The 18,125-nt window shown below is 44.0% G+C and overlaps 1 protein-coding gene across 1 annotated transcript in view; it reads left to right on the top strand.

Moving 5' to 3' along the window:
- chd6 (chromodomain helicase DNA binding protein 6) overlaps positions 1-18,125 on the top strand; it is a 143,971-nt gene that overhangs the window by 56,921 nt on the left and 68,925 nt on the right. The window contains exons 4-10 of the mRNA XM_084315935.1: positions 117-294; positions 4,187-4,340; positions 6,884-7,033; positions 8,483-8,548; positions 8,876-8,934; positions 13,637-13,754; positions 14,559-14,645. Of these exons, the coding sequence (XP_084172061.1) occupies positions 117-294; positions 4,187-4,340; positions 6,884-7,033; positions 8,483-8,548; positions 8,876-8,934; positions 13,637-13,754; positions 14,559-14,645 (812 nt within the window). The remainder of the gene's footprint in view (positions 1-116; positions 295-4,186; positions 4,341-6,883; positions 7,034-8,482; positions 8,549-8,875; positions 8,935-13,636; positions 13,755-14,558; positions 14,646-18,125) is intronic.

The following is an 18,125-nucleotide window of genomic DNA, read 5'->3' as shown; positions in this document are numbered from 1 at the left end:
GCTTATTTAACCAGCTAGTTGACATTAATCAGCAATGTGCGAAATTAGGGGATAGTCTGAACCATTTTATAATAACACAGGCTGACCTTTGACCCCTCCTGGTCTTGTCTCAGCAGCTCCAGTAGTTCCTGTGTCGATCCCCACCTTGACCATCTCCGTCAAGGCCTCGGCGCCCTCCTCCAAGGCCCATAGCCGGACCCCCACACAGGGCCCCCAAGCACAGGGCGGCAAGCCTCAGGCCTGCAGCAAGACGAGCACCCCGTCAGCACCCAAGCAGAGAGGCAGAAAACCCAGGTGGGAAACAGTCACTTCATGTCTGTCTGTCTGTCTGTCTGTCTGTCTGTCTGTCTGTCTGTCTGTCTGTCTGTCTGTCTGTCTGTCTGTCTGTCTGTCAATCTGGGAATTCTGTTGAAAAGTATCTTGTTGTTGATGTTGAATCGAACGCGACTTTGCGTGAAGCTACAGGAGACCCTTTAACTCTTCTTCTACTCCTCCTCCCCTCCCATAGAGCCTGACACTTTAACTCTTCTTCTTCTACTCCTCCTCCCCTCCCACAGAGCCTGACACTTTAACTCTTCTTCTACTCCTCCTGCCCTCCCACAGAGCCTGACACTTTAACTCTTCTTCTACTCCTCCTCCCCCCCCAGAGAGCCTGACACTTTAACTCTTCTTCTACTCCTCCTCCCCTCCCAGAGAGCCTGACACTTTAACTCTTCTTCTACTCCTCCTCCCCTCCCACAGAGCCTGACACTTTAACTCTTCTTCTACTCCTCCTGCCCTCCCACAGAGCCTGACACTTTAACTCTTCTTCTACTCCTCCTGCCCTCCCAGAGAGCCTGACACTTTAACTCTTCTTCTACTCCTCCTCCCCTCCCACAGAGCCTGACACTTTAACTCTTCTTCTACTCCTCCTCCCCTCCCACAGAGCCTGACACTTTAACTCTTCTTCTACTCCTCCTGCCCCCCAGAGAGCCTGACACTTTAACTCTTCTTCTACTCCTCCTCCCCTCCCAGAGAGCCTGACACTTTAACTCTTCTTCTACTCCTCCTCCCCTCCCACAGAGCCTGACACTTTAACTCTTCTTCTACACCTCCTCCCCTCCCACAGAGCCTGACACTTTAACTCTTCTTCTACTCCTCCTCCCCTCCCACAGAGCCTGACACTTTAACTCGTCTTCTACTCCTCCTGCCCTCCCAGAGAGCCTGACACTTTAACTCTTCTTCTACTCCTCCTGCCCTCCCAGAGAGCCTGACACTTTAACTCTTCTTCTACACCTCCTGCCCTCCCACAGAGCCTGACACTTTAACTCTTCTTCTACCCCTCCTCCCCTCCCAGAGAGCCTGACACTTTAACTCTTCTTCTACACCTCCTGCCCTCCCAGAGAGCCTGACACTTTAACTCTTCTTCTACTCCTCCTGCCCTCCCACAGAGCCTGACACTTTAACGCTTCTTCTACTCCTCCTCCCCTCCCAGAGAGCCTGACACTTTAACTCTTATTCTACTCCTCCTGCCCTCCCAGAGAGCCTGACACTTTAACTCTTCTTCTACTCCTCCTGCCCTCCCACAGAGCCTGACACTTTAACTCTTCTTCTACACCTCCTCCCCTCCCACAGAGCCTGACACTTTAACTCTTCTTCTACTCCTCCTGCCCTCCCAGAGAGCCTGACACTTTAACTCTTCTTCTACTCCTCCTCCCCTCCCACAGAGCCTGACACTTTAACTCTTATTCTACTCCTCCTCCCCTCCCAGAGAGCCTGACACTTTAACTCTTCTTCTACTCCTCCTTCCCTCCCAGAGAGCCTGACACTTTAACTCTTCTTCTACTCCTCCTGCCCTCCCAGAGAGCCTGACACTTTAACTCTTCTTCTACTCCTCCTCCCCTCCCACAGAGCCTGACACTTTAACTCTTCTTCTACTCCTCCTCCCCTCCCACAGAGCCTGACACTTTAACTCTTATTCTACTCCTCCTCCCCTCCCACAGAGCCTGACACTTTAACTCTTCTTCTACTCCTCCTCCCCTCCCAGAGAGCCTGACACTTTAACTCTTCTTCTACACCTCCTCCCCTCCCACAGAGCCTGACACTTTAACTCTTCTTCTACTCCTCCTGCCCTCCCAGAGAGCCTGACACTTTAACTCTTCTTCTACTCCTCCTGCCCTCCCACAGAGCCTGACACTTTAACTCTTCTTCTACTCCTCCTCCCCTCCCACAGAGCCTGACACTTTAACTCTTCTTCTACTCCTCCTCCCCTCCCACAGAGCCTGACACTTTAACTCTTCTTCTACTCCTCCTCCCCTCCCACAGAGCCTGACACTTTAACTCTTCTTCTACTCCTCCTCCCCTCCCAGAGAGCCTGACACTTTAACTCTTCTTCTACTCCTCCTCCCCTCCCACAGAGCCTGACACTTTAACTCTTCTTCTACTCCTCCTCCCCTCCCAGAGAGCCTGACACTTTAACTCTTCTTCTACTCCTCCTCCCCTCCCAGAGAGCCTGACACTTTAACTCTTCTTCTACTCCTCCTCCCCTCCCAGAGAGCCTGACACTTTAACTCTTCTTCTACTCCTCCTCCCCTCCCACAGAGCCTGACACTTTAACTCTTCTTCTACTCCTCCTCCCCTCCCACAGAGCCTGACACTTTAACTCTTCTTCTACTCCTCCTCCCCTCCCAGAGAGCCTGACACTTTAACTCTTCTTCTACTCCTCCTGCCCTCCCACAGAGCCTGACACTTTAACTCTTCTTCTACACCTCCTCCCCTCCCACAGAGCCTGACACTTTAACTCTTCTTCTACTCCTCCTGCCCTCCCACAGAGCCTGACACTTTAACTCTTCTTCTACTCCTCCTCCCCTCCCACAGAGCCTGACACTTTAACTCTTCTTCTACTCCTCCTGCCCTCCCACAGAGCCTGACACTTTAACTCTTCTTCTACTCCTCCTCCCCTCCCACAGAGCCTGACACTTTAACTCTTCTTCTCCTCCTCCTGCCCTCCCACAGAGCCTGACACTTTAACTCTTCTTCTACTCCTCCTGCCCTCCCACAGAGCCTGACACTTTAACTCTTCTTCTACACCTCCTCCCCTCCCACAGAGCCTGACACTTTAACTCTTCTTCTACTCCTCCTCCCCTCCCAGAGAGCCTGACACTTTAACACTTCTTCTACACCTCCTCCCCTCCCACAGAGCCTGACACTTTAACTCTTCTTCTACTCCTCCTCCCCTCCCAGAGAGCCTGACACTTTAACTCTTCTTCTACTCCTCCTCCCCTCCCACAGAGCCTGACACTTTAACTCTTCTTCTACTCCTCCTCCCCTCCCACAGAGCCTGACACTTTAACTCTTCTTCTACTCCTCCTGCCCCCCAGAGAGCCTGACACTTTAACTCTTCTTCTACTCCTCCTCCCCTCCCAGAGAGCCTGACACTTTAACTCTTCTTCTACTCCTCCTCCCCTCCCACAGAGCCTGACACTTTAACTCTTCTTCTACACCTCCTCCCCTCCCACAGAGCCTGACACTTTAACTCTTCTTCTACTCCTCCTCCCCTCCCAGAGAGCCTGACACTTTAACTCTTCTTCTACACCTCCTCCCCTCCCACAGAGCCTGACACTTTAACTCTTCTTCTACTCCTCCTCCCCTCCCAGAGAGCCTGACACTTTAACTCTTCTTCTACTCCTCCTGCCCCCCAGAGAGCCTGACACTTTAACTCTTATTCTACTCCTCCTGCCCTCCCAGAGAGCCTGACACTTTAACTCTTCTTCTACACCTCCTCCCCTCCCACAGAGCCTGACACTTTAACTCTTCTTCTACTCCTCCTCCCCTCCCAGAGAGCCTGACACTTTAACTCTTCTTCTACACCTCCTCCCCTCCCACAGAGCCTGACACTTTAACTCTTCTTCTACTCCTCCTCCCCTCCCAGAGAGCCTGACACTTTAACTCTTCTTCTACTCCTCCTCCCCTCCCACAGAGCCTGACACTTTAACTCTTCTTCTACTCCTCCTGCCCTCCCACAGAGCCTGACACTTTAACTCTTCTTCTACTCCTCCTGCCCTCCCACAGAGCCTGACACTTTAACTCTTCTTCTACACCTCCTCCCCTCCCACAGAGCCTGACACTTTAACTCTTCTTCTACTCCTCCTCCCCTCCCAGAGAGCCTGACACTTTAACTCTTCTTCTACTCCTCCTCCCCCCCCAGAGAGCCCAGCACAGTTCCACTACAGAAGAAGAAGAAAGGGAAGAGGAGAAGTGAGTTGTCCGTCCAGGAGGGAGGAGAGAGCGGCGACGACGCAGCCTCACTGTTGACGCTCAACCTGGGGACGGAGGACAGCCAGGACCCCCTGGACAATACGGTATGGAGGGAGGGACGGTGGACAGCATGGGAGGGAGAGAGGGGTGTATAGAGAGGTGTGGAGTGGAGGGGGGTGTGTGTGTGTGTGTGTGTGTGTGTGTGTGTGTGTGTGTGTGTGGTAGGGCTGCATGATTCTTGCTCAAATGTGAATCACGATTTTTATCTCTAAGTATTGACATCACGATTCTCTCACACGATTCTTATTTTCCGTCATTTAAAAAAAGTTAAGTAAAAAGTAAAAAAAATTATAAATAAAAAATGAAGATTAAAATACCAAATGTATTTTAATAACAAATACAATAATCAATCATAATGAAAACAAATTAAATAATACAAATTAAAATGCAAGTTTAAATGTAAAGATAATGTGCAAATAATGTTTTAAAAGTAGCAGCCTCCGCCCCAGCACCGCGGTTCTGATGGGGCTGTTACCTGGTCCAGGAGGGTGACGTGGATCCACTCACTAGGCTCCACCATCTCCAACAGCTGTAGGGGAGAGGAGAGGAGGACGAGTCAGATCACAGACGTCTAGGTCTTTTGTTTGCTGTGTGTGAGTGAGAGGAGCTGTGTGTGTGTGTGTGTGTGTGTGTCTTACTCTGATCTCCTGCAGAGGAACACACCATTTACAAATGACAGCGTCCATAAAGGAACCCGTGATTGCATTGTTATAGCAAACTTATAAATCACAAAAGTTTAACTTTTTTCAACTGTGAAAAAAAAGCAGCCTAGTCTAGACCATGGCGCTATATAGACAGTGGACGTTGGCAGTGCACTAGCTATCTTAACTTACCTAATTAATACTCCAGTCTGCAAAAATACGACACTTGGTGCTAATTCACGGAGCTGTAAACACCGGTAGCCTAGCTAAGCTCTAGTAGGCTGTAAGCTTGGCGCTGTTTAACGTTAGCTAACGTTACATAGTAGTTGGTGGACGCGCAGCCTCAACAACATATTAACTGAAATAGCGTTCGCTTAGCAAGCATTATCCATGAGACTTTCTGTTTCCCAACATGTAAGCTAAAACGTACCCATGATCCGAGTAGCTGTCATCATGGTTCCAGGGTGCTTGCTCGTGCATCACTGCTTTCTTCTTCTGTCGTTACTTAGTACACAGAATACAGTCATGGCAGACGAGGGCAATTATACTGCCCCCGCACTTCCTGTAGTGCATTTGCGCAGTTTTGAATGAACGTTACCGGCTCTCTGTTTACTTTTTATACGACGCGCATCGACGCGCAATTCCGTGTAGGCGGATTTTTATGATCGACGTTGTCGATTATGTCGACTAATCGTTGCAGCCATAATTCTGACCATCATCTCACTAGTTGAATGATACTATTATGAACCACCCCCAAACATGTCCTTCAAAAGAGCTCCTCTCCTCTTCCTTCCTTTCCTCCCCTCTCCTCTAATACACAGAAAAGAGCTATTGGAATAATAAACAAAGCTAGTTACCATGAATCGACAAATCCATTATTCATAAAGTCCTGCACATAAGAATTTGTAGATATGGTGTACATAAAAACCTTGGAGATCATTTTTCGTGCTAAGAGTAAAAGCCTACCAGTTTGTATTCAATGTCTCTTTAAACCAAGAGAAGGAAAGTATAATTTAAGAGGGTTGTGTATTCTTAAAACATGTAAAAAGGTAAGAACTAATGTAAAAGCTAGATGTGTTTCAATTTTTGGAGTTAAATAATGGAATAGACTTAGTGACTGGTTGAAGTTGTGTACTTCTCAGGGGAGATTTTAAAAAGCCTTAAAGGATCAAATAATTCAGAAGTACAGTTTTGAGTAAAACATCAAACATTGTTTTTTTCTTTCAAACCATATTTTAAGTTTTTCTTTCTTATATTAAAATATATTTAGTTTTTTAAGAATTTGTAAAGGATAGGTAAAAATAAGCATGTGCTTCAGCCTATTCCTTTTTTTCGGCCGTTGATTTTGGATTTTGTGTGTGAGCTTGCCTTGAATATGCACATTTGTGATTATTTTTTCTTTTCCTTTTGTAAGTCCACACGGGTGTGTTTGATTTGTCTGTAAACAAGACCGAAAAATAAACTTCATTCATTCATTATTCCTTCTCTCCTCTCCTTCCTCCTCCTCCCCTCTTCTCCTCTTCTTTCATTTCTTCTCTCCTCTTCTTTCCTTTCCTCTCTACTCCTCCATTCCTTCTCGCCTGTCATTTCTCTTCTTTCCTTTCTCCTCTCCTTTATCCTTCTCTCTTCTGCCCTCCTTTCTCCTCTCTTCCTTTCTCTTCCTCTCCTTCTTTCTCCTCTCCTTTCTATTACACTGCTCTCCTCTCTTCCTCTCCTCTCCTTTCTCTTTATCTCTCCTCTCTTCCCCTCCTTTCTCTTTCTCTCTCCTCTCCTTTCTCTTCCACTGCTCTCCTTTCTCCTCCTCTCCTTTCTCCTTCTCTCTTCTCTCATCTCATCCTATTCTCTCCTCCTTTCTCTTCCTCTCCTCTCCTTTCTCCTCTCACCACTCATTTTCCCTGTCCTTTCTGCTCTTTCCTCTTCCCTTCATCTCTCTCTCTCTTCATCAGAAGCGTCGTTCAGGCCGTCAGGTGAAGAGGAGGAAGTATAATGAAGACTTGGACTTTAAGGTGGTCGACGACGACGGCGAGACCATCGCGGTTCTGGGGGCCGGTCGCATCGCCGCGATGAGCGCCACCGCCCTGGCCTGGCAGGCCGAGGTAACAACCGGCCTCTGTGAGGGTTCTGGTGGTGGTGGTGGGGAGCAGGTTCTGGCTGTGTTTGACGTGTGGCGTGCGTGGGTGCATGTGAGAGCACAACATGGTCTTGTCAGAAAACGAGTACTAATCGAGCACAGGAAAAATGGTACATCATATACGTTATGTCATAGCCATAAGTAATATATTTACATATTGTATCGGCAAAAGTCCAAAACAAACGCCACAACTGGGAGTTGAACCAACAGTCGTGGGCGACTTATGCTGCTTTTCCACTGCATGGTAGGGGAGGGGGGGGGGGGGGGGTAGTACCAACAGCGAGTAGAGGTGAGTAGGTACCATGCAGTGGAAGAGCGGCATTAGAGTTGAGGTTAGTTTTAACACTTGCTTAACGGTTATGGTTGAGACATAAAGTTAGGGTTCGATCCCCAGCAGGTACTTAATTTATTTTATATGTACTTGTAATTAAATATATGTACATTAATCAAATGTAATTAGTACACATGTAAAAAAAATATATAACTTTTTGCCTGTGGTGAATTAGTACTTTATTTACATATTTTAAGAGATCGGCTGCTGTGAGAGCAAGTGGTTTAACTTATTATTATTAAACGTACTTGTTATTTGAGGAGCCGTCTTCTGTGGTGTTTTTAAGTGAGTTGAGATTTCTATAAAGTACGTTTCTCAAATGAAAAGAAAGCCCCATGTGTAGAATCTTTAACAATAATGCATCATATCATATTTGATATTGCATTTTTGTTGTTGCTTTGTATATGTGTAATATGGACCTTGAGTCTGGAATAAAGTCATCATCATCGTCATCATCATCATCATCATGTATCGTTCTTAGATCAGCTCCCACACCATGGTATAATTACAGTAAACGAACAGAGAGTCGAGACCATCGCTGAAACTATTTGTAGCATCATTCTCACGACACAACCACATCTTCCATGTTGCAAAGACATCGCTGTTGCCGGTTGTTTCCGCTTCCTGCATGGATCTGTTTTGAAGAAGCTACGAGAGGGTGAACATCCCCTTCTAACCATGAATGTGGAGTATATATATATGCACCTTGGTATGGACATTGAATTAAAAGTTATATATATAAATGCAGTGCAATGACCAAGTTTCATTCCTGATATGATAATATGAATATAATATATTCATATTATTAAAAACAAACAAACATAGAAGTTAGATTTAGGGATTGAAACCTGACTGACTGCCTCGGGTATACACAATGTTATCATAATGCATGTTCCATTATCTTTACAGTTCAAAACTCATAAAATAAATAAATGAAACATTTTTATTTTTGGGTGGGATTCTTCTCTCTGTCTCGTTATCTCTATCTGTCTCCCTCTATCTCTGTGTCTCTCTCTCTCTCTCTCTCTCTCTCTCTTTCTCTCTCTCTCTCTCTCTCTCTCTCTCTCTCTCTCTCTCTCTCAGGAACCACCTGAAGATGAGGCGAACATCATTGAGAAAATCCTGTCTTGTCGACCTATTAAAAAAGAGGTACTACATCACACACACACACACACACACACGTATGCACTAATGCCATTGTGGAAAGGTTTATATTGGTCACGTGTTCCATGTTTAGAAATGTTTATGGCAAACAATAATGTGTGACATATGGGTCTATTAGTCAGTCAGTCAGTCCAGTCATTCATATTGTCTCTCTCTCTCCTTCCCCCCTCTCTCTCTCTCTCTCTCCTCCCCCCCTCTCTCTCTCCTTCCTCTCTCTCTAGTCTTCATCAGAAGACCGATCAGTGTATTAGTCAGTCAGTCCAGTCATTCACATTGTCTCTCTCCCTCCTTCCTCTCTCTTTCTCTCTCTAGTCTTCATCAGAAGACGGAGCAGAAGACGCAGAAGAGTTTTATGTCAAATACAGAAACTTGTGAGTCTTTTTATAGTTGATATACAGTATATTCATCTGTCTGTCTTTCTGTCTCTCCATCTGTCTGTCTGTCTCTCAATCTGTCTGTGTCTCTCCATCTGTCTGTCTGTCTATTCATCCATCCATCTGTCTATCCATCTGTCTGTCTATGCACCCGTCTGTCTGTATGTCTGTCTATCCATCCGTCTGTCTATCCACCTGTCTGTCGGTCCACCTGTCTGTATATCTGTCTGTCCAGTATATCTGTCTGGCCATATGTCTGTCTGTCTGTCTGTCTGTCTGTCTGTCTGTCTGTCTGTCTGTCTATCCGTCTGTCTGTCTGTCTGTCTGTCTGTCTGTCTGTCTGTCTGTCTGTCTGTCTGTCTGTCTGTCTGTCTGTCTGTCTGTCTGTCTGTCTGTCTGTCTGTCTGTCTGTCTGTCTGTCTCTCTGTCTGTCTGTCTGTCTGTCTAGCATGTATTTCCCTTTGTCTGCCTGCCTGCATTACATGGAGTGTTTCCTTGTCTGCCTGCCAGCCAGCCTGTATTATACAGAGTTTGTTTTGTTCTCCGTCTTTCATCTCTGCAGACGTCTACAGGCTTGTAACAAGTTATTGATGTTGACAAAATTTCCCGTTTCCCTTCTATCTGCTCTCCGGGGAGAAGCTCCATGTTTGAATATGAAGACACAGTAACATGAGAGAGAAACGCTCTGTTTGACTATTAAGACACAGTAACATGAGAGAGAAACGCTGTGTTTGACTATGAAGACACAGTAACATGAGAGAGAAACGCTGTGTTTGACTATGAAGACACACTAACTGAGAGAGAAACGCTCTGTTTGACTATGAAGACACACTAACTGAGAGAGAAACGCTCTGTTTGACTATGAAGACAGTAACTGAGAGAGAAAAGCTGTGTTTGACTATGAAGACAGTGACTGAGAGAGAAAAGCTGTGTTTGACTATGAAGACAGTGACTGAGAGAGAAAAGCTGTGTTTGACTATGAAGACAGTGACTGAGAGAGAAAAGCTGTGTTTGACTATGAAGACAGTGACTGAGAGAGAAACGCTCTGTTTGACTGAAGACTAGGGCTGCAACTAACGATTCATTTTTTCTATTAGTCGACTAATCTAACGATTATTTTTGCCACACCCTCCATCTGTTTCCTGTGGGCGCGGCTCCTTTTCCGGGCTCCAGTGCATGTTTTACCTCACATGCTCAAGTCTGCACACCTGTGAATGTCACCCTGTTGTCCAGTCCCTCTGCCTTAATCGTTAACTTAACTTAACATAACATGATCCCATAGCAAATTTAAATAATGACTCATGAAACATTTGAATTTGGATCTTAAGCAACTTGCTTAAATCAAAATGTATTTGAATAACATAAATACAATACAACAATCAATCATAACAAAATAAATAAATAAAATAATACAAATTAAAGTGCAAGTGTTTAAATGTAAACAAAGAGAGAAAATAAGTAGCAGCATCTGCCCCCAGCACCGCGGCTGATGGGGCTGTAACTTGGTCCAGGAGGGTGACGTGGAACAGCTGTAGGGGGAGAGGAGAGGAGGATGACAGATCAGACTGACTTCTAGGTCTTTTGTTTGCTGTGTGTGAGAGGAGTGTGTGTGTGTGTATGTGTGAAACTTTATTTTAGATGATGAACTGCATAATGCCATTAACGTTAAACCATAACGTTAACCAAGCTAGTTGGAACTTGGCTGGCTAGGCTACAGACAGCTCACGTTAGCACAGAGTGTCGTGTTTTTGCAGACTGACTAGCTAAGTAAGATTGTGACACACACTGCCACATTGAGTATATGTGTATATAAAACCAGCAACGCTGTGAGCTTGGCGCTGTTGTTTAGCTAACGTTACGTTACATACAACATACAGCAGCCTCGGTATAACTGAAATTGCGTGCAGCAACGCTGTAGCTTGGCGCTGTTTAACGTAACATACAACATACCGCAGCCTCTATAAGCCCCAGCAATAGAGTTCGCTTAGCAAGCATTATCCATATCCATGAGACGTTCTGTTTTCCAACATGTAAGCTAACGTAAAAAAATACAATACTATGGCTAACTATCTAAAACGTACCCATGCTCCAGGGTGCGTTCTTTCTTCTTCTTACCCGGGCCGTTACTACAGAATGCAGTCAGGCAATGGAAACGATACTGCCCCCAGCACTTCCTGTAGTGCATTGCAGTTACAAATGCACATTTGCGTCTCTGGTTTTTTTATACGACGCATCGATGCAAAAATTCCCCGTCGACGATTTTTTATGATCGACGTCATCGATTATATCGACTAATCGTTGCAGCCCTAATGAAGACACAGTGACTGAGAGAGAAAAGCTCTGTTTGACTATGAAGACACATTGACATGAGGCGAACGCTCTGTCTAGTCTATTTTCTCTGAGTCGCAAGCGAATCGGATATAGACCAGATTAACCTCTTAACAGGTGGGATGAAAAGTGGTCAGATTCCATTATTCCAGCATAGAGGTATGCAGGGACCGAAACTAGCCCGCCGCCCGCCAGGGGCGCTCAGTTTTTACCTTTGGCGCTTGACACTTAGAGGGCTGCCCGCCGTGTGGCGTGTAGACGTGTAGTTCATAACGATACTCTTATTTTGATTGTGCGAGTACAGATTATAGCTTCTCTCGTCTTTTTTTTTCTCCGCGAGATCGTTAAAAAACTACAAGTCCCACATTGCACTCAAGTCAACGGTCCAATCACAGTAGAGTGACGTGACTGGTTTCATGAGAAAGAAAGCAAATGACCAATCGGAAGCTCTCATTTGGCTTGTTTACTTCCTGAAACGCCACCATTGCGATATGCAGGCAGTCTGCTCTAGTCTAGATCGGACCTCCATGAGCTACCGTTACTGTTTAAACAATGACCCAGTCAACTATTCACTTTTAGTTTAATACATGACAAGGCATTGTCTAACGGTATCTAGCTGGCTAGCTACTGATAGCTGCTGATATCAACAAATGCTCCAGCAATAGTCGACTCGAGTGCATAATACCTCCGTTCCCTCGTTAGCTAGCTCACGTTAGCTAGCTCACATTAGATCTATCTGTCCCAGTAAACTAAATTGTCTTAACGTTATCTACCGGGCTAGCAGTAGCTACAGATAGCTCCTGATATCAATGTCTTATAACATTGATTGAATGCGTATTCTAGCTGAGGGCATGTTGAATGTGATTTGACAAAACCGTAACGTTATACCAATAGGGTCCAGCTGCATCGCCGGAGAATCCTTGCATGCTGAATGTAGGGTCTAGCTGAATATAGGGTCTAGCTGCAGGGCCGGAGAATCCTTGCTGGAGCTGGAGGCTACTCAAGTATACACACAGACAGACAGTGGAGCTGTTTGCAGATAGCGAGCATTTTGACTTATTGCGTGGTGGCGATGTCTCGCAGATAATACAACTACAAGTATGATTATATAATATATATTTTATTTAAAAAAAAAAAATTATATAAAATATATATATATATTTTTTTTAATCAAAACAAATTTGGCAGGTAAGAAATATGCTTGGCGGGTAGATTCTTCCCATCTACCCGCCACTGGCCGGTGAGTCAAAAAGTTAATTTCGCTCCCTGGAGGTATGAGCTGGAAAACACAGCAGTTCCATAGCCGGACGTCTTATGTAGTACAAATAAAACAAATTTTTTTAAATAATTTTTTTTCCAGAAATGAGTGCTTGAGAAAGGTTTTAGTAAACTGTGTCCCAAAAAGAAAAAGTAACAAAATCCTCCATGGCCATCATCCACCTCTGTGCGTTCTAAAGATTGAGTCACAACAAATTTTTCGCTCATCAACTTTCACCTACTTCCCTATATTCGCACCTCCCCATGTGGGGTATAGTTGGAAGCGGACACTCGTTGCCTACATCGCTGACCAATAATTTTCGCCACCAGCGGTGATTGATCAGTTCTCGAGCGTATGCAGTTCGACGTGGTCATTTGACGCGCGGCCTGTAAAAAGACGCTCGCCTGACATATTGTCATGTTACTCAAGAACCGAGGCATGGAATTGGTCGAGTGAGGTGGCGTGCGAAAGGCGGCAAAGTTTCGAACAGTATATTACATGATCGGCGAGAAATGCAGCCCTGAGCCGGTAGACGCTTGCAAAGTGCCGTGACGTGCGCGCAAGTGCAAAACGGGACGTATATCTGCCGGTGCATGTTATGTGGTTAAATAAAATAGACCTTATCCTTCACTTCCAAGTCCTTTCACTTCACTTCTACATGCCTGAGAGACGGTGAGGTTACAGCTTGGAATACAGGGGAACCTGAGAGCCTGGCTCGCCCAGCAGGATCAATATGTATACGATCCTCTAACCAATTCTTAGGGGTCTGAGAAGGTACGTTTTTACTAACAACGTTTCTAATTTGAAGGTACCTGAACAAATGTGATTGAGGAATGTCAAATTTCCTCACCACCTGGTTAAAACCATGAATATTGTATCTTTAAATAAGTCGTTAACCTCCCTCAGACCTCTTCTAGACCACAGTTGAAATGCTGTGTCCAACATTGAAGGTGTAAACAGTAGCTTCTTCCTAATCCGGCATAGAAGGGAACGCCCATTTAAATCCCAATGGCTCCTGCAAGGCCCTGCTTGCACTGTAAATGGAGTTGAAGCCGCTGTTATTTCTGCTTGTATTGACGGTGTTGATGGTCTTCTTGTTTGTTACTCATCCAGTTCCTACCTTCACTGTAAATGGGCGACTATGGATGAGCTGGAGAAAGATCCCAGAATACACCAGAAGATCAAACGCTTCAGGACCAAACAGGCTCAGATGAAACACTTATTCACTGAGGTAGGGATTTATACAACTGCATCAACACTTCTTCACTTAGGTAGAAACTAGGGATGTCCGATATTATCGGCCGATATTGGCATTAAAATGTGATCGGAAAATATCAGTATTGGTTTAAAAAAAAAAATATTATAATTATTTTTGTTTACATTCTATAACCTTTATTTACCCAGGCAAGCAAGTAAGAACAAATTCTGATTTTATTTATTGTCAAAAGTATGCATAATGTTGTGTTAATTCCACAACAAGAGATATGTAATGTTAATTACCTGAAATTATTCAGTTTTTTGGGGGGGGGGAAACCCTGCATATATCGGTATCGGTTGATATCGGTTGAAATCGGTATCGGAAATTAAGAGTTGGACAATATCGGTAAAAAAGCCAATATCGAGCATCCCTAGTAGAAACCTGTACAACCGCATCAACACTTCTTCACTGAGGTAGAAACCTCATACACAACCTCATCAACACGTTGTCAGTGCTGTAGGAATCTACTCAATCTACACAACCTCATACCAAATGTATTCATATCCAAGAACTGTCATACTTTACTGGTTTTGACGATTATTATATTATAGGAAATATTGTCATCTTATTGTTTTCATTGACATAAATTAATATTGTGAATATGTTTTGGCACAATATATATGTAAAACGTATATTATTATACTGGGGACAAGTATTTTTAACTGAGATTTATTATTTGAGACAGTTATTTGCCTTATTCATCTTTATTTTCTTTGATTTCTATGAACACATTTAACACACATCTCTTTCTCTCTCTCTCTCTCTTTCTCTTTCTAGCCTGATGAGGATATATTTAATCCAGACTATGTGGAGGTGGACAGAGTGTTGGAGGTGGCCGTCACTACTGACACAGAGACCGGAGAGGTAACATACTATACACAGCGACAAGCTGCTAGGCTAACTATAGATGACTCAACAAGCTGCTAGGCTAACTATAGACGACTCAACAAGCTGCTAGGCTAGCTATAGATGACTCAACAAGCTGCTAGGCTAGCTATAGATGACTCAACAAGCTGCTAGGCTAACTATAGACGACTCAACAAGCTGCTAGGCTAGCTATAGACGACTAAACAAGCTGCTAGGCTAACTATATATGACTCAACAAGCTGCTCTGCTAGCTATAGACCACTCAACAAGCTGTTAGGCTAGATATAGACTACTCAACAAGCTGCTCTGCTAGCTATATATGACTCAACAAGCTGCTAGGCTAACTATATATGACTCAACAAGCTGCTAGGCTAACTATCAGTGTTGGGACTAACGCGTTACAAAGTAACGCGTTACAGAAACGAAGTTACTTTTTGCCGCAACTAGTACTCTAACGCATTACTTTTGAAATTCAGTAACGCTACTTACGTTACTGAATGGTTTGTTAGTTCGTTACTGCGTTCTTTTTATGTAGATTCATAGCGAGCGTCCTTATTTCGCCTGCGTTTGTTTTGTTTACTGTAGACTGAAAGGCGCTATATAAAACGAAGTATTATTATTATTATTATTTCTTTCCGTAGCCTCATTCTGGTTTCGCACTTCTGATTGGCCACTGACGTTCTGAAAGAAATAGGCGCTCTCTACAGTAAACAACAAGAGGACGCTCGCTATGAATCTACATAATAAGAACGCAGTAATAATAACGAACTAACAAACCATTTAGCAACTACTTGGAGAGATAATTAATATACAACATGGAAACGAGATAAAGAACATGTTTGAAGGGCTGCTGGAGTCAACTGGACTAACGTTACATCTCGACCACCGCAGACTGGTGACGGTGAGTGCAATGTGTTCACTGAAACTCAAGATCAACGGATTTTGACTGTACGAAATCTGCCAGGGAATCTCATAATACTAATCAAACAATATAAATATAGTCCTTTCATGCACAATTGATATCCTAACTATTCTAACGTTGCAATGCTTTGATAACAACGCTGCAAGATGGTTATGAATGAATTAATGAATGGATGAATGAATGAATGAATGAAAACTTTATTTAACAGATTGCAGAATGGGTACAATACAGTACGGCTCAATACATACAATTGTTAAGGGGATGCAGACCTGAGAAAGACGTTTGTCTTGTTTCCATCAGGGTCCCCCATTTTCAATTCATATAGACATTTATGACATACACAACATACATGACATTTATGGCATAGGGACATATAGGTATTTAGTACTGATACATTTGTGACATAGGCGGTATTCAAATATACAGTACTGTTACCCCTAGATCCTGACAGAGTATATACATATGATGGGGAGGGGACTGTACATTAGGAGGGGGTGGGTGGGTGGGAGAGAAATATACATACAGCGGGGAGGGAATATATAATGAAACGCTCTAGACCACATTGCTTAGCAGAGTTCGGTGATGTGAATGGAAACTGTCAAGTTGATCAACCGATTTTGAGTATATGGGGCATGGGACTTGAGCAATTTATTTTTTTTATTTTTTTTTAAATAACTAAATAGTTACTTTTCACAGTAACTCATTACTTTTGGGTGTAAGTAACTAGTACAGTAACGAAGTTACTTTGAAATGAAGTAACTAGTAAAGTAACTGAGTTACTATTTTTCAGTAACTAGCACAACACTGCTAACTATATATGACTCAACAAGCTGCTCTGCTAGCTATAGATGACTCAACAAGCTGTTAGGCTAGATATAGACCACTCAACAAGCTGCTCTGCTAGCTATAGACTACTCAACAAGCTGTTAGGCTAGATATAGACTACTCAACAAGCTGCTCTGCTAGCTATAGACCACTCAACAAGCTGCTCTGCTAACTATAGACCACTCAACAAGCTGTTAGGCTAGATATAGACTACTCAACAAGCTGCTCTGCTAGCTATAGACCACTCAACAAGCTGCTCTGCTAACTATAGACGACTCAACAAGCTGCTCTGCTAGCTATAGACTACTCAACAAGCTGCTAGGCTAACTATATATGACTCAACAAGCTGCTCTGCTAGCTATAGACCACTCGACAAGCTGCTAGGCTAACTATATATGACTCAACAAGCTGCTCTGCTAGCTATAGATGACTCAACAAGCTGCTAGGCTAGCTATATACGACTCAACAAGCTGCTAGGCTAGCTATAGATGACTCAACAAGCTGCTAGGCTAGCTATAGATGACTCAACAAGCTGCTAGGCTAGCTATAGACCACTCAACAAGCTGCTAGGCTAACTATAGACGACTAAACAAGCTGCTAGGCTAGCTATAGACTACTCAACAAGCTGCTAGGCTAGCTATATACTAATCAATAAGCTGCTAGGCTAGCTATAGACTACTCAACAAGCTGCTCTGCTAGCTATAGACGACTCAACAAGCTGCTAGGCTAGCTATAGACGACTCAACAAGCTGCTAGGCTAGCTATAGACTAATCAACAAGCTGCTAGGCTAACTATAGACCACTCAACAAGCTGCTAGGCTAGCTATATACTAATCAATAAGCTGCTAGGCTAGCTATAGACTACTCAACAAGCTGCTCTGCTAGCTATAGATGACTAAACAAGCTGCTAGGCTAGCTATAGATGACTCAACAAGCTGCTAGGCTAGCTATAGACGACTAAACACGCTGCTAGGCTAACTATAGACTACTCAACAACCTGCTAGGCTAGCTATAGACTACTCAACAAGCTGCTAAGCTAGCTATAGACTACTCAACAAGCTGCTAGGCTAGCTATAGACTACTCAACAACCTGCTAGGCTAACTATAGACGACTAAACAAGCTGCTAGGCTAACTATAGACGACTAAACAAGCTGTTCTGCTAGCTATAGACGACTAAACAAGCTGCTAGGCTAGCTATAGACTACTAAACAAGCTGCTAGGCTAACTATAGACTACTAAACAAGCTGCTCTGCTAGCTATAGACTACTCAACAAGCTGCTAGGCTAGCTATAGACGACTAAACAAGCTGCTCTGCTAGCTATAGACTACTCAACAAGCTGCTAGGCTAACTATAGACGACTCAACAAGCTGCTAGGCTAACTATAGACTACTCAACAAGCTGCTCTGCTAGCTATAGATTACTCAACAAGCTGCTAGGCTAACTATAGACGACTCAACAAGCTGCTAGGCTAACTATAGACTACTCAACAAGCTGCTAGGCTAGCTATAGACTACTCAACAAGCTGCTAGGCTAACTATAGACGACTCAACAAGCTGCTAGGCTAGCTATAGATGACTCAACAAGCTGCTAGGCTAACTATAGACTACTCAACAAGCTGCTAGGCTAGCTATAGACTACTCAACAAGCTGCTAGGCTAGCTATAGACTACTCAACAAGCTGCTAGGCTAGCTATACTACTCAACAAGCTGCTCTGCTAGCTATAGACTA

The sequence above is a fragment of the Notolepis coatsorum genome, assembly GCF_963971535.1.
Source record: "Notolepis coatsorum genome assembly, chromosome: 6".
Classification (NCBI taxonomy): Eukaryota; Metazoa; Chordata; class Actinopteri; order Aulopiformes; family Paralepididae; genus Notolepis; species Notolepis coatsorum.
This window is presented reverse-complemented; position numbering and strand designations above follow the sequence as displayed.